General features: G+C 56.0%; 1 protein-coding gene across 1 annotated transcript; it reads right to left on the bottom strand.

Moving 5' to 3' along the window:
- Positions 1 to 6,085: 6,085 nt before the first annotated feature.
- Positions 6,086 to 9,839, bottom strand: DICSQDRAFT_173441 (uncharacterized protein; the record flags this gene model as incomplete). Its single annotated transcript, XM_007369259.1, has 3 exons — positions 6,086 to 6,184; positions 6,261 to 6,632; positions 6,699 to 9,839. The coding sequence occupies 3 exons, from the start codon at positions 9,837 to 9,839 to the stop codon at positions 6,086 to 6,088; spliced, it is 3,612 nt and encodes a 1,203-aa protein (XP_007369321.1).
- Positions 9,840 to 17,102: the final 7,263 nt, after the last annotated feature.

Below are 17,102 nucleotides of genomic sequence, written 5' to 3'. Positions count from 1 at the left end.
CAATGAGTGACTGCAGTCGCCAAGTGGTCTGGGTTCGCAATCTACTTGCTGAACTTGACTACCATGTCGATCACATACCTCTATCCGGAGACAATCAAGGATCGATCTTCATTGCATCAAATCCTGTGACGGAGTCAAGGTCAAAGCACATTGATATCCGGTATCACTATATCCGTGAGGTACATGATAAAGGAATCGTTGATGTCTTCTATATAGACGGAAACGACAATCCTGCGGACATCTTTACCAAGAACCTTGGTGTAGTGAAGTTCTTGAAATTTCACTCACAACTTGGTCTCCGCTTCCCAAAGTCCAGAGCTGCTTAAAGCGCCTGCTACGCTTGCGTAACCATTCGGATACTTAGCGAGGGGGAGTGTTGAACAGGCGCTGGTTTACACAGCTTGCCTAACACAGCCATCACAAGATATGGAACGGCACAGCCGGTTACTATAATAACCGAGGCTGTACTACTCATGTGGTACACACACAGCTTCGCTGTGTACGCACTGCTTCTCTGTGCGACTGTGCATCCTGGGAAGGTACTGTATAGTACTACGTAGCCACAGATGTACAGTAGTATATATAGGAGACCTCTGTACCCCCAATCTACAGTTCAGTTCACTCGAACATCTCCTCTCATCGCTCTTACAAGCCTCTTACAATCAACCAACCCTTCTAGGTGAGTTGCAGGCTATCCGCTGTCGTTGCCACCTGTGGGAGAGGCCTTCGCCCCCCGGGTTCAACATTCGGAACCTCCCTCCCCGCTTCATAGAGTAGTAGCAGCCCGTCAAGGCATGTCAGAAGCGGTTCTGCCTCTTCCCTAGTACATCGTCGGAAATAGCAGAAGCGCGAGCCTCAGTAGCGCAGGACACAGTGCATGTGTACAGTAGATGCAAAAAAATCGCGCGTCGTCTGACCAGTGTGACAGGCTGCCTGCTTTGACGGTCGGTGCTGCAACATGCAGGCATGCAGGCCAGTATCAGCAAGGACGCCTGCAGTTCGGAGCCGCACAAACGGCGGCTCGTAACGTCACCGAAACCCTTCATAGAACAAGTGACGGGAGGCTTTAGCTTTAACTGGTGCGACAACATGGAGAGTTGGCCGGCTCCCTTTCCATGCGATGCACTAAGCGGATTGAGGTCGGTTTCAGGTCATAGAATCGGTTACGGTGCTTACAGTTCTGAGGGGCTCTTTGACTCGGATCAAAGTGCCGCATTGCGCATGTGGTGAGCCTGAGGGCGGCACAAACCATCAGTCTGTCGTCAGCCCCGAGCTGCATGACCCGGCACAGTAGATCCGCGCATATGCTCGAGTCAATGGTGTCCCGAATTCAGTTGCGTGACGGACATGCGGTGGTTCTTCGTGTCAACTAGACGCCCAAGGCGTCGACGCTACAGTAGTCTCGGCACTTGCCGGTCTGGATATCGCGCCGAATTGTGTCGAGCGTCGCAACTCATGCTAAGGCTTGGGCTTGGATCAGAAAGACAAGGGGCTTGAAGCTGTGATCTGGCCCAGTATGATCTCAGGCGAGGACACAGCAGGACATCATTTGGAGTAGACCTGCATGAGACGCACGTAACTTGAAACTAAAACACCCGGGGTACGCTAGACTCACTTTGTGAATCTAAATGATTGCATCAGGTCTTCGTGTACGAGGATTTCGTGCACAAGGATACATGTATAGAATGGATGCGACAGAGGCACATTGAGGATTTTGAACAATTCCACCGTTCCAGTGGATAGACACCTCCGAAAGGAGAGAGGGACGAACAGAGAAGCGGACCATGAGAGAGCATGAGACGTATAGCCAAAGCGAGAGGGTAAGCGGTACGCAGCAAGATAACGCAACAGACGTCAGTGGCGCGTTCATCGAGGTATCTTGATACGACAACTTCAACTTGGCCGTGACGAGCATTGGCCTCGTTGGGTTCATGTCCGGAGTCTCTAAGACAAATATCGGGGAAAGAAGGTGAACGGAACTGAGGAAGATCAAAAGCAAAGAAGTCACAGCCCGTGGATGTAGAGACAGGCTGCACGCTACATCCCGTTCCTGATCGTCATACCGGAACAGTGTTCAACGAACGGCTCGCTATCCCACTGGAAGACCGCTGGGTTTTGGAATCTACCTCAGCTCTATTCCAACAGAGCGTAGTCAACAATCAATGAGTTCGGTTGAGTCTGTCGACGGACACCACTCACCTGTGAGGGGGGCGGTCGCCCTTAGCACGATCGAGCCCCGCGATGTACACATATACCCGGTGGTGGGCGGCGAAAACATAGAGTCTCGTTTATCCTGCCTGTTGCGTAACGGCTTCGGCTGGTGCGTTGTAACCACCTTACATCACCGCGCAAGTGCAACACTGTCAATACCACTCCCCGCCCACAGTCTGCATTCCATCCCGGAACTCCTCTTGCACTTCTTGCACTTCGGAATCCACAGGAGCACATGACACGCTTCGCAATTCGGGTAGCGTTCATACACCGCGAAACCGACGTCGTCTTCCGCACTCGCCGGGAAGGCCTCATCTCCAGTAAACGTTGGCGACGGAGCCTCCGGGCCAGATGGCGGGAGGCCCGGGATGGAGCGCTCATTCACGATCGACTAGTCTCGCAGTGGTAGCACGTCGGGCCAGAATACCTCAAGCCCACTCGGGATAGGCAAAACTAACGATACACGCAAGGTGGAGAAGAATGAAGCGCGCACCTCGCGGTAGCAGCAGCACGTCGCACACGCAGCACCTGAAGCAGCCCGGGTGCCACCGCATGTCCATCGCGTTGACAATCCACCAAACGATCGTGGCCCCCGCATCCGCCGCAGACTAGCCTGATCCGCTTCGCAGCCTCTATGCGCGGGTTGGACAGCGTCTGAGACTGGTTCTCCCTCTTGACGCGAAGCCAGGTCCTCCGAGGCCGATAATCCTGATTCCAGGCCCGCCCCAGCCTCGTCGCTATCCGCATCCGCGCTCCCAGAGAACGAAGTACTCACGATCCTTGTTGTGCCTTGCAACTGCGGCAATGACAACGAGGTAGGAGGGCAGAAGCGCATAGGCGAGTGCGACGGTGCAGACGAAAAGTGCGCCTACAATTGCTACACGGGAGACACAGTGACCGCCACGGCTGCTGCCGCTGCTGCTTCGCTAACGATATCATCGATCGCCACGACTCCGCAGAGAAACTCAATTATCCGAAGTGCTGCCTAGTATCGACGACTGCGATGAGTTCGGTAGCGAGGCTTGAGCTAGCTGCTGAATCTGGGACTTGCCACGGGATGGTAGTTGCTGGAACCGTGACTGGGGCAGAGCCTTCGTGGGAGACGGCGGTCTCGTCCCCCTGGACCAAGCACACCGAACGCGTTCTTCTCGGCGACAAAGGCGTAGGTGGGGCGTTGGAGTGCGTCGGCAGCGCAGGGAGGTTTGACAGCAAGAGCAAAGACCTCGGCTCCCGATCACGTCCTCCGCAGCTAAGATAGCAGTAAGTGATGTGTGCAGCTGATGATGCTCAAAAGACGGCGAGGGATGCTGATAGATGAAGCAGGGATGTGAAGAGAGAGATCCAGGGCAAGCCGCACATGCCAGTACGTCCATCGTGGACAGAATTAAGTACTAGTGAATACGGGCGTCTCTTTGTCTGGGTAGTTTCGAAGTCCTTGCGATGAATCCAGTGCCAGTATCGGCCCTTCACGAGACCTCACAGTGCTAGAGCTGCTCATTGGGGCTCCCGGCCATCGTCGCTCTGACCGCATGCACCCTTAGGGGCTGGTGCTATGCCTCTCTGTCTGCAGTTCAGCACCTCCGGTCTTCCGATCAGCGTCGCAGTGGTCTTCGCATCATACTGTACATATCGTAATATCCTTGTTTCGGTGCATGCCCATGCTGAACCTAATTGACGTCAGCTTGTGGGCACATGCGGCGGGCACACCGTCGATCGCCAGCCATGCAGTCCCCACGCTGCGTACTTCTATGGTGAGCCTGCGAATTCAGGCTGAACACATATGACGCTGCAGCTTCACAGTTTCCCCATGCCTACCACCACGGAAGACGACAAGAACTATATCGGGCCTGCAAAGTCGGCCTTTCAACCTGCTCATCCACTTGCATCTCGTTGCGGACGTACTGAAAAGCTGGTCTCGATCATGCTGTTCGGTGGGCCGTGTGTCAGATTCTATCCGCGTTTATCATCGCTCCTTGGATTGACGTTTGGCAGGGTGGAAGGCACACGGTGTCTCAAAGCCATACAGCGTAGGAAACTGGGCTGGAGATCGTACCTGAGCCTCTACAACGCCCGCTCGGACCCGGAGGCCTTCTCTCCTGGCGTCATATATAGTCAGGACATTCACGCAGACTCGTTATCGGGAGCAGCATGGACGTCTGCCTAGGCCCAGCGTGAAAAGAGTGTCGCAATCGAACCCGGCTAAAGGATCCTCATGGACCCGTGTCTTGGAATCGCTATCGCTGGAAGAGACAGACATGGGATGCTAGCGTAGGCAGTCGGTGTGCAAAGGAGAAGAGCGGGAACTATCTGCAAAGGTAACAAGGGGGTACGTCGCTTTGTGCAATGCGATTTGCCGCTTTAAGTACAGCTGGAAGGTGTGTGTCGATCCTGCGCTCGCTATGGGACCTGATGGGGCGGCCAAGCTAGCGCAAGCAGAACACGGACATGTATGCGCGATGGTGGACTCAGAGCATACGAATTTTGCCTGCCGGGTGTCTAGGAGAGCGCTCAGAAGGTGACTATATCCTGACGACTGCAGTGTGAACGCGAGGAAACAGGAACTCACGATGATGCGGGTGTATCTTTCCGATCCTCAATTACCGCTTCATGTGGAAAAGGAGCAGCCCGTCAAGGCATGCCAGAGGCGGTTCTGCGTCTTCCGCGGGAACATGTCAGGATAACCGAACAGCAGAAGTTGCGGCCGCTTCTCAGAAGCGCAGCGCAGGGCACCGGTGCATGCGTCCAGTACACCGGGGCCGAAATAACCACCGTGCAAGCAGTGAGACAAGCTGCTTGCCTTGATGGTCAGGGCTGCGACATGCGTTCACTGCCAGGAATCCTGCTGTTCGGAGTCGCACAAATGACTTGCAACCTCCCTTCAGCTTTTCATAGAGCGAGCGATGGAATGCTTTGGCTTGTTTTCAAATTGGCTTGTTGTCGTGGTGAGCAGGCTAGCTCGCGATGCGCTTGGTGGTGGGAGTTGGCTTTAGGAACACCGTCAAAGCTGTTGAGAAACTCGGTCTTATGTCACAGAAAACGGTTCGTGCTTACACTTCCGTACCCTCTGGCCATGTGCCGGCGCGTAAGTTCAACTTGAAGGGCATGTGGTGAATGGCCGCTCAGGGTATCCGAGTCTTCCGTGCCACAGACTGGGATACACGTTCTGGGGCGGTGGATTGGCGGCTATGCTGATGCGACGACGTGTCAATGTTCCGAGATCATTTGCGTGGCAGGCATGAAGTGGTTGTTCGTGTCTACCTGAAGCGCAGGAACCTGACCCTGTCTCGGCACTTGCCGGTCTGGAAATCCCGGACGGCGGCTTAGGGACAGGCGAGACCCGACGGTGTATTGAGCGTCAAGGATGCTGCTGGCGTCGGATGTATCAGGTCAGGACACTGTGAAAAGCCACTTTCAAATCAAACAAGGAGCCCTACATCAAGCGGTAGACCAAAGTAAGGATACCTGGTTGAACCCAAGCTGAACTGGAGAGGGCAAGTGGGCTACGATACTCGCCTGATAATTATGACATCAGGACTTCGTGTACAGGGATATACGTATGTATGTCACAGAGGCACAACATTGTGGATATACACTTTCGGAAGAGAGGGAAGAGCAGAGAGGCAAACGGTGAGAGATCATTGGACGCACAGTGAAGGCAAGAAAGGAAGCGGTATGCAGTGTAACGGACGTCAGCAGCAGGAGTATCGAGGTATCATAATATCGGAACTTTAACGTGGTTGTTTCATGCATTAGTCCTGATGATGTCCCGAGTATCTGAGACGGACATGAGAAAGGAAGGCGGACGGAGCTGAGGAGGATAGATAGCGTAGAAGTTACAATCCCGCACGTCACCGATTCCGAGATAAGCTCCACGCTAGATCTCGTTCCTGATCATGATACTGAAACAATGTTCGCAAAACGGCTTGCCATCCCGCTGGAAGAACGCCGGGTTTTCGAATGGCTTATCGCAGCTCTGTTTCAACGAAAAGGAGGCAGATAATCAGCTTCACATCTCATCGCTACACAAATTGTCGATGAAAAGGACTCACAGCGCAGGTGAAGCACTCCCAACACCACTTCCCGCCCAGCGCCTCCACAGCCTGCATCCCATCCCGAATGCTCCTCTTGCACTTCTTGCACTTCGGCATTCGCAGGCGCACATGACACGCTTCGCAATATGGGTGGCCTTTATACACCGTGAAACCGACGTCGTCCTCAGCACTCGCTGTGAAGGCTCCGTCCCCAGCAAACGTCCGAGACGGGGCCCCCGGAGCCGATGGTGGGAGGAACGGATCACCGCACTCAGCGCAGAAGAAGTGCTGTTCGTGGTACGTGCGCTTGCCGAGCTCTGGATCGTCAAGGGTGATGAAACGCTCGTCGACGATCGCTGTCTCGCAGTGGTAGCACCTCGGCGCAAAATGCTGCAAGCCCATTCGATGTCAGCACAGCAATATCACATGCATGACGGAACAGGAGGAAACACGCACCTCGTGGTAGTCCAGATGACAATACGGCCGCCCATCATGAGCGTATGAACTCAAGTTCTCCAGCAGCTCGTCGCACACGCAACACCTGAAGCAACCTGGATGCCACCGCATGTCCATCGCGCTCACGATCCGCCCAATAATCGGCCCCCCACATCCGCCGCAGACTAGCCCGCTCCGTTTCGCAGCCTCTACGCGCGGGTTCGACAGCGTCTCCTGGATCTTCCGCGTCTGGGGCTGGTTCTTCCTTGGGGAGGACGGTTCGCCAGGGAGTGAGATTTGAGGTATGGACGGTCCGGCGTCCTCTCCTCCGATGTTGATCACAGGTATCCCGTTGTCGTTACCACCATCATCATAATCCCCGAATGATATCTTCGGGAGAGTCGGTGGCCTCCCTCTTGAGCCGGATCCGTTATCTCCAGTACCAGAGATGTTTATGACAGGCCCCATCCCATCGTCCTCGTCGCTATCCCCGTCCGCGCTCGCAGGGAACGAGATCTTCGGTGTCCTCGGTGTGCCCTGCGACGACTGGCTCGACATCGGGGTCGGCGGCTGGAAGCGCACGGGCGAGTGCGACCGCCCAGACGGGAACTGCGACTGTGACTGCTTGGAAGGGGACGGCGGACGCTGGAATGGCTGCTGCTGCCTTGCCGGCGACGAGATCGTCGACTGCCACGGCTTCGTAGGAGACGGTGGCTGCTGGGTAGGCTGCGGCTGCGGCTGCCTGGCTAAGGACCTGGTTGTGAATTTCCAAGGCTTCGTAGGCGAGGGCGGCTGCTGGACCTGCTGCCTAGTGGGCGAGGTAGATATTGACGACTGCCATGGCTTGCTCGGCGAAGACGGTTGCTGGAACTGTGCCTTTGCAGGGGAGGACGGCACCTGCTGCTGCTGGAATTGAACTTGAGGCTTCGTAGGAGAAGGCGGACGCCCTCCCGCAGAACCCGGCGCACCGAACGTGTTCTTCTGTGGAGACGAAGGCGGAGACGGACCGTTCACGTGCGTCGGCGGCGCAGGGAAGTTGGACAATGAGAACACAGAACCCGCGTCCGACGGCGTCCGCTGCAGCTGCCCGTTCGTCGGTGAGCGCAAGCCTCCGACTGTTTGTGCTCTGTGCTGTGGAGTGTTAGGCAACGGGGCATTAAACCTCACTGGGGAGCGTAAATGGTTGGAGGTCTGCTGGAACGATGAAGGAGATGGAGCAGGGGAGCGTCTCAGCGACGGCGGTGGCGCATCATCCAGACTTAGGTCCAGATGCACCTTCCGCGGGGAGGAGCGCGGGAAGGGCGACGAGATCGGCAACGCGCCCGTTCCCGCAGTCGTGTTAGAGCGCGCGGGCGTATGAGGCAGCGCGCGCGCCTGCATTTGGGAGACCGCGGCCTGCGTCGACGACGGTGGCGGGGAGATGGGGTTCGGGCTCGGATTTGGATTCGGACTGACAGGCGCGCGGGGGAGAGGTGGGAGCGCTGCTGGCCAACCCCCGTTCGGCTGTTGCTGCGATTGTGGCCGTTGCTGCTGCACGGGCGGTTGCGGCATCGGACGCGACGCGCCCGCGATAGACAGAGACTGAGAATGTCCGTGTGTCGGGCGGAAAGCCGGGGACGGCGACGTGGACCGGATCGACGTCGCGGCCATGCGCAGCGCCAAGCTCGTCTCGGCCTGCTGTCCGCCCGGATTGGGTGACGACGGGGGTTCTGGGGACGGGAGCTCGCGTCGCGTGGGCGTGGTGGTGTCCGTTCCACTTGCGCCATTGGGATTGGGATTGGGATTAGTGCGGGAGGGGAGATCGCGGATTCCAAAGCGGGGACTCGGTGAGCGCTGCGGAGTGCGGGGAAGGCGCTCGAGCAGGGCGTTCGTCAGTTCCTCGTCATCCGAGCTGATTGGGGATTCTGAGATGGGCTGCCCGACCAAAGTGTTCGGGGAAGGTGGATGTACGGGAGGGGGGTAGCTCGGTGGAGCCGTTGGAAGCGGAAGCGTGCGCGACCGCTCACGAGAGAGGAATCGCGACACCGGGGGCGAGTTGTTAGTGGGATCAGCAGCAGAGACAGGCGCGCGAGGTGGAGGTTGAGGTGGTTGCGGCGGCGGTTGCGATGAAGGCAAGTTCTGCAGCTGGAGGTGTGGGGGTAACGTACCAGCACGCGCGAACGCATCCCGGGACACACCGACAGCATTGTTTGCTGAGCCAGGAGAAGGGAGGGGACGTGCGCCGCCAGACACGGTGCTCCTCCGCTCAATCTGTGGTTGTGCCTGGGACGGTTGCGAGGAGCCCACGATCGCAGAACCTCCGGGCTCGGGCAATGCACGCTTCCACAACGGAACGAACTTCTGTCCGGGCGCCGGCAGTGGCTCGGAATTCCTTGCGGGTGGCTGATCCGAAGTGTAGGACGGGACCGGCGCAGGGAGGGCACGCTTCGGAGGGCTCTGCGGGATGGACTGGCTTTGGCTCTGACTTTGGGCAGATGCCAGGTCAAACGTGCCCGCAGAGCGAGGTAGCGGTAAAGGGCGAGGTGAACCAGCAGACGTCGGAGGATGTACACTTGCCGAATGTGGCGGCTCCTGCCCAGAGGGAATTCGGCTGATTGCGTTCGGCTGAGATTGTGGAGGAAATACGCTCGGGACAGAGTGTGTAGGTCGGTGCGTGCCGAAATACGGAACAGGAGAAGGGGTCGGCTGTGGCGAGGGGCTCGGACCGTTACCGGGAGTGGCAGGAAGACCGCGAGGAGAAGGGAGCGGCCGTCTGGCGGGTTGCGGAGTACCGTTCTGAGGTGCCGCCGGCGATACTGGAGAAGGATACGGATTGGTAGACGAGAGCTGATAATGAGGTTGGGGGGAGGAAGGAGGAGGAGGATGATATTGGCCATATTGTTGCGCTGGAAGCGGAGCGGACATTGGGCCAGGTGATTGACCAGCGGCATAAGGTATAGGATTTATCCTCGAAGGTGGACGTTGAGCGGGAGGCGGAGCTTGTGTGTACATGTGAGGCTGCTGCTGCGAAGGGGACTGGCCGTACGATGGCTGCTGATGGTGTGCAAGGTATTGCGGCTGCACCCTTGGGTCATACGCCTGCGCCTCCTGAGACTGAGATGTAGGGGTGGGATACCCATATGTCGTTTGTGGGTAATACGACGAGTACCCGGGTTGAGCCATATCGTAGATTTGCAGGGTCTGTGATTGCAGCCTTGGAACTGAGGCAGGAAACTGTGAATGGCGCGCAGAGCGCAGACACAGCAGTCGTACCTGGATGTTACCAATCCCCAATACCTCTAGATGTAACCAATCCCAGATTCCTTGAGAAACCACGGTCGCCTCAGAACCTCCTGAACCCGACGAAAAGTACGGTCGTGACAGGCTCCGCACAACGTTCAGCCGATCGGCGCAGTGCGGTTGCGGATTGCTTGAACAATAGGAAGTCCCTTGTGATAGAGAAGGATTGAATATGTCGAAAGCAGTTTGATAATACGCGTCGCATTAAGGGTGCCTGAGGACTCGAGAGTGGAGGCTGTCGCCACAGACGGCGAACTTGAAGACGAAGGTCCCAAAGTGTACGCGCCGGCAGCAACGGTGACCAATTCGTCGTCGATCACACCGGCCAACGCCGAGCGCACAAATATTGAGCCAGTCTCTCAGCCGGCGCCGACAGTGCAACGGTGACCTCGATGTCCTCACAAACTGGGATAAGACGCTTACTTACACGTGTACTGTACCTGTTCTGTACTTGTATGCGCGTTTGGTCTAAGACAAGAATCTAATAATAATAATAAAAAAAGACCTCGATGTCCTCGCAATCGCAGCAGGACGGCGTCGCGAAAGTCTGCGGACACTCACAACACCATGCAGGTCATAGCGGCCAGGTGGACGATGCAATTACAGCCCAAACGAGCCCAAGAGCTGCCACCAAATGACTGATCATGATGTACTAATGGCAAGTGTAAGGCTACTACTTCTTTTTCTTTTCCTAATACTCGGGTTTTCTGTAATCCAAGGGCAGTTCTGTCTGTCTGAAGTGCTTAAGGCTGACAAGCAATCAATAACAGGAAGACAGCAATTATTCGACAGCTGGGCATACAGTATATCATGCGTGAAGCAGATTGAGAGTGGGCGGCGAACCTCGGTGCGTTCTGCGCCTGCGCACTGCACTTTCTGTATACACGCTTCACCTTACCTTGCACAAGTCATCAGCACAGGGAGACACTTGGCCCAAGGTGCCAATGTTCTGCGACACCAGGCATAGGCTATGTCGAGTGGCGCCCATTCGCACCATTCGGACTTCTGCAAGGCCGCAGGTGAGCCTGTCCAAACCTAAATCAAGGCTCGGACGATTCTGCTTAAAATTCAGTCACCCTCTGAATTCAACATAATCATGGGTTTCCTCCCGATTCATTTAGGAGGCGTGAACGTGTTCGATTGCGCCTTCAGAGTCGGCTCTAGCCCCAAAGATAACGTCATCGTACCTTCTTCGGGTGGACGAATCGCCCGACTCCTAGTCGTACTCCGGAAGTTCACTGACACTACATCTCATTGAATTGACTTCAGGTCGGCTCGCGGCTTGTGGACGACTCACTGTCGCTGAACGAAATGGTGAGTTTAGTCAGCATTGACCCAGTGCTGCAATGAAAAGTGGCTCTCAGGATTTGAAGCTCTCTGGTGGAGAGCCTGAGCAGTGAGGTTCGAGGTTCACATTGTTCGATCTGACCGATCAGGTGTCCTCGAATTGACCCCAACTGCAGGCATCTCCACTGAGTATTCCCTGTCAACGCTCCATGCAGCCGAAGAGCCCAACCGTAGGTACGTCTCATCTACTAAATCAAAACCCAGCCGTTCCCAAGATACAGATACCTGCTCTCCTGGGAAGGAGAGGGTATCCGGTTCTCAAGAACGGCTGACGGGGTCGGGCGAGTAGGATCCGTTAGATGCATATTTTCAATGCAACTCTCTGGGCCCGATTCCGTCCAAGAAAGAGCAAATTATCTATCAAACGATAGCCTCTAGAGCGACCTAGGGGCCCAGATAAATATGTAACCGCTTATCGTACGCCAGATGAACACAGAGTTTGTTCTCCTTGAAGATGTAATCAACGCCGCCTTAATCAAGGCAACCGGAGTAAAATTGGTGTTGGAATACGGTACTTACTTACATCGGACGCCGTAGTACCCGCGACCTCCATGCCGAGCTACGGGCGTCAGGCAACGACCTGGTACCACTACGTTGCCGTTCGGCATGGGTTGGGCGCTTTCGGACTTGTTTGTTCGTGTTTACTATCCCGGTCACTCCCTTTTGAGAATTTCCTTCATACCGGCTTTTCCTCAGCTGTTGACACTTCGTGCACCAGACTGAGGTAAAGCTTCACTCACACATTCCTTCACTGCCTAGCTAATATGTATCCTATAGTACAGGTCCTCGCTAGGTAAATATAATAGCTGTTGACACTTTGTGCACCAGACTGAGTACAGGTCCTCGCTAGCTGCTGCCGACCCCATTCCAACAATTGGGTGTGTTAACGCGTTGAGGCAAGAATACTGTTGTGAGGTAAGGAAGAACTTAGGTGCCCGCACGTACACATCTGTATCGACAACAGAAACATCTGACCAACTAACAACCTACTAACGTGAAGGAGCAAACCACCATTGAGGGATACTACTATATTGACCAATACAGAGGCACTCGATTTGGTGGAGTTGGTGTAATGGGGCGAGTGCAGACACAAGAGAGAGAGAGAGAAGCGAGAGTGAGGACAGGCCCCAGAACCGGCGTTGATTCCACGAGGGGTACATGCGTACAACACGTAGACTATAACCTGTACTGTACTAGGGGCTAGGAGAATAAAACGAGCAGATACAAACATGACACGAACCAAGAGTCCGAGAAGCACGCACGATCGAACACAAAGCTACAAAAGGAAATCCGGCTACCTAAATTGGCCATCTTCCACTTCTTCACAGGTCCCCGCTGCACTGCCCGCATCCTCCGCATCCTCCGCATCCTCCGAACCCGCTGCTGCTCCTCCTGCCGCTCCACCCGCACCTCGCATCCCGCCTGCTGCTCCGCGCCCTCCGTCTCCCAAGCCAGAACGTGTGAACCCGCGTGTCTGGTACGAACCGCCGTCGCAGACCACGCTCCGCTCCAAGCGTGTCTCGAAACCACCCGTGAGGTATGACTGTTGAACCCGGGGGGCGAAGGCCTCTCCCACGGGTGGCAACGACAGCGGATAGCCTGCAACTCACCTAGAAGGGTTGTTGGTTGTAAGAGGCTTGTTAGAGCGATGAGAGGAGATGTTCGAGTGAACTGAACTGTAGATTGGGGGTACAGAGGTCCCCTATATATACTACTGTACATCTGTGGCTACGTAGTACTATACAGTACCTTCCCAGGATGCACAGTCGCACAGAGAAGCAGTGCGTACACAGCAAAGCTGTGTGTGTACCACATGAGTAGTACAGCCTCGGTTATTGCAGTAACCGGCTGTGCCGTTCCATATCTTGTGACGGCTGTATTAGGCAAGCTGTGTAAACCAGCGCCTGTTCAACAATGACCCGTGAGAGCCACCCGGCTGGAATTACTGGGTCGTCCCCGCACGCGCACTCCCTTGAGGAGGAGGTGGTGTAACGGTCGAGACCGTTGCCGATCCTCGGATAATAGAATTAGTGTCTTCTGTCATGGAAGCGGTGGAGTTTGGTGGGCGAAGAAGAAGGGGTGACGGCGGGCGTGGCGCTCGAGTGTGGCGGCGGTGGAAACGTTCGAGCAGCTCGTTCGCGGTGGATGGTATGCCGGAAAGCGGTACCCAGGAGTCCTCCTCGTGAGAGAGGTTACTCCAGTGGATGAGGTACTCGTAGCGTTGGCCAATTTTGCGACAGTCGAGGATGGAGTGGATGTCGGGAGAGGGAGTGTCGTCAGCGAGCTGGAAGGGGTTGGGTTCAGAATGAGGTTGTGAAGCGGAGGAGTTGTGGTAAGGTTCGAGGAGGGAGACATGGAAGACAGGATGGAGGCGAGAAAGGTAGGTGGGAAGGCGGAGCTTGTATGCGAGGTCGGAGACAGCGTGGTCGATAGGGAAAGGTCCGAGGCGTCGATGATCCAACTTGTCGGATGGACGTGAAGTCTTGATGTGTCGGCGGAGCAGCCAGACGAGCTGACCAGGCTGGAACTTCGGAGTGTCCTGGACGCGCTGGTTGTAGTACCGAGATTGACGGTCTTGCGAAGCGCGGAGCTGGGCACGGAGGTCCTCGTGCAGTCGGGCGAGGCGTTGAGCCATGTCGTTTGCGGCGGGGACCGAGGTTGGCGGAGTGATGAGAGGGTTGAACGTGGGGTGATAGCCGAGGTTGGCATAGTAAGGCGTCATGCCCGTCGATGAGCTTGCGTGGTTGTTGAACGCAAACTCGGCGAGAGGCAGATAGTCGACCCAATCGTCCTGTTGCGACGATACGTAGGCTCTAAGGTAGCACTCGAGCGTCTGGTTGGTGCGCTCGGTGAGGCCGTCGGTCTGTGGGTGATAAGCTGTAGAAAATTTGAGTTCTGTACGAAGCAAGGTAGTAAGCGCATTCCAAAACTGAGAGACAAAAACGGGCCCTCTGTCCGAGATGATGGACTCAGGCATGCCGTGGTGGCGAAAAATCCTATCAAAGAAAAGCCAGGCCAAGGCCGGTGCGTCCATTGACTCCTGGCAAGGGATAAAGTGAGCGTAGCGTGTTAGGCGGTCGCAAACGACCCAGATCGAGTCGTAACCATGTGAGTCGGGGAGTTTCACGATCATGTCCATCGTGATGCCCTTCCACGGGCGGTCGGGGATCTCGAGCGGGCGGAGTAGGCCGAAAGGCTTGTGTCGAGGTGTCTTGATGCGGCTGCACGTGTCGCACGCCCGCACGTACTGACATACGTAGGTGCGAATACCAGGCCAGGAGAAGTCACGCCTGATGAGCTCGGTGGTATGGTCACGACCGAAGTGTCCGGAGCGTGCAGAGTCGTGATAGAAGTGTGTCACCTCAGCGCGGAGCGAGCGCGGGACGTAGAGGCGGCTGTCATGATACACAATGTTCCCTTCTGCATGGAAGGCGGAGTCCTCGTGTGAAAGTCCTTCGCACCACTCAGGGTCCGATTGGACTGCGTCACTAAGACGTTTCTTGAAGTCCGAACGATCTACCATGAGCGTGGTGAGTGCGGTAGCAACGAGTGGGACGGCGGCGATAGCGCGAATGGCAGCGAAGGAAGAAGCCTGTTGAGGCCAGGTGGTTGGAGGTCTATGTTGCAGACGCTCTGTGTGCGCCGGAGTCAGCAGGGCCTTGAAGTTTTCTTCGACCACCTCATCCCCCTTCTGAGGTGCGAAGTCCACACGTCGAGACGGTGGGTCTGCAGGGTTCTTCAAACCCGGGGCGTAGGTGAGACGAAAATTGAACTCGGAGAGGAAAATAGACCATCGCGCTTGACGGCGATTGAGGGTCCGGGACGTCATGAAATATTCTAGATTTTTGTGGTCAGAAACAACTGAGACCGGAACTTCCGTACCTATGAGCCATGCTCGCATTGCGCGGAAAGATTCGACCATGGCGAGCAGCTCTTTGTCATATACTTGGTAATTGATTTCGGCTGGGGAGAGCTTGCACGAGAAGTACGCGACAGGGTGCAAGTGGCCCAAGCCGTCGGGCTGGTGCAGGACGCCCGCAATAGCGAAGTCTGAAGCGTCCGTAGAGAGCGTAGAGGGCAGTGTGGGGTTGAAATGGAAAAGGACGGGCTCGGAGAGGATGGCAGTGCGCAGGGCCTTGAACGCTGAGTTCGCCTCCGGTGTCCACCCGAAAGGGACTTCGCGAGTAGCCTTCTTGGTGAGTGCATGGAGGGGTAACGCCATCCTGGCGTAGTTGTTGATGAAACGGCAGTAGAAGTTTGTGAATCCGAGGAATGATTGAACATCCTTGATGGACTTCGGTGTTGGCCAATTGATGACAGTGTCGAGCTTCTTGGGGTCCATGCGAATACCGTCGGCGTTGATGAGATAGCCAACGTACTCGACCTCGGAGCAGTCAAATGCGCATTTCTTCGCATTGGCGAAGAGACCCGCCTTTTCGAGTCGTTCGAGGACCATCGCGACGTGGCGGTCATGTTCCTCCTGGGTGCGAGAGAAAATGAGTATGTCGTCGATGTACACGACGCACACGACATCGAGGAGGTCACGAAGAGCGTCCTGGATGTAGGCCTGAAAGGTTCCCGGTGCGTTAGTGAGACCAAAGGGCATGACGAGGTACTCGAATAGGCCCAGATGAGCGCGGAATGCGGTCTTCCACTCGTCTCCTTCGCGAATGCGAATGAGATTGAACGCGTTTTTGAGGTCCAAGGTCGTGAAGACCGTGCAACCTTGAACGCGGTCGAGTAGATCGTTGATGAGTGGCAGCGGGTATCGGTTCTTTCGTGTGATTGCATTGAGCCCCCGGTAGTCGACGCATAGGCGGAGTTCGCCAGATTTCTTGCGCACGAAGAGGATGGGTGCAGCAGCGGAAGAGGAGGAACGCCGAATGAAGCCCTTCTTGAGGTTGCTCTCGATATAATCAAAGACGTGGGCCCACTCGTCCTGTGAGAGGTGGTAGAGGGGACCGTACGGCGGTGTTTTGCCCTCCTCCAGTTCGATTGCGGCATCGAAACCTGGTCGGTGCGGAGGCAGCTGCTCGACTTCTACTGGGGAGAAGACGCGAGCGTATTGTTTATATTTGTCGGGGATGTGGTGAGAGGGATCGTCCGGGGGTGGCTCCGGAGGCAGTGTAGGCGAAGGCGTAGGCGATGTGGGATTGTCGGGTGGCGTGCCATCGGAGTGGAGGTGCATGGAGGCGACGCGATAGCCATGGGTCCTCTTGGGATGGTAGTAGAACTTTGCGGTCTCTCCGTTTCGCGCATACTTGCGGAATCGAGATGAATTGACGAACTTGATGTCGACGGGCAACGTCGATTCCTCTGTAGGAGCGCGCCCGAACGAAGTGTTCATGCTGTTGTGCGATGGAGCGGGGGTAGGAGACAGCTCAGTTCGACCTCGGCCGAGGCGAGCTTCCCCGAGTGGGTGTAGCAGGGGTCTGAGAACGCTGTCAATTGAAAAGACAGACCCGGTTCGACCGGAGCCGATTTGGGTAGATATGCCAGGGGCATGCCAGGGGATTGCGGTCGCGGACAGCACCGAAACGCGCTCTGAAGGTGGTGCGGAGGTTGTTTGATCAGAACGCCTCAAGAGCGAAGAGGGAGATGATAGAGGGGACGTTGAGATCCCCAGTCCGAGGCCTGGTGTAGTAGCAGCGCAAAAGCGCGTTGAAGGTTGTGTCTGGGGGGCATTAGTAGAGACGGAAACAGGCTTTAAGAGCGCATGTGCTGTGAAATTGTCTCCGCAACATGAAAACGCGAGTTCACGCCGCACCCAGTCAATGGCAGGGTTGTGACGTTGCAGCC

This window comes from Dichomitus squalens (genome assembly GCF_000275845.1).
Source record: "Dichomitus squalens LYAD-421 SS1 unplaced genomic scaffold DICSQscaffold_46, whole genome shotgun sequence".
NCBI classification, from domain to species: domain Eukaryota; kingdom Fungi; phylum Basidiomycota; class Agaricomycetes; order Polyporales; family Polyporaceae; genus Dichomitus; species Dichomitus squalens.
Note: the sequence above shows the minus strand (reverse complement) of the source record. Positions and strands in the feature narration are given on the sequence as shown.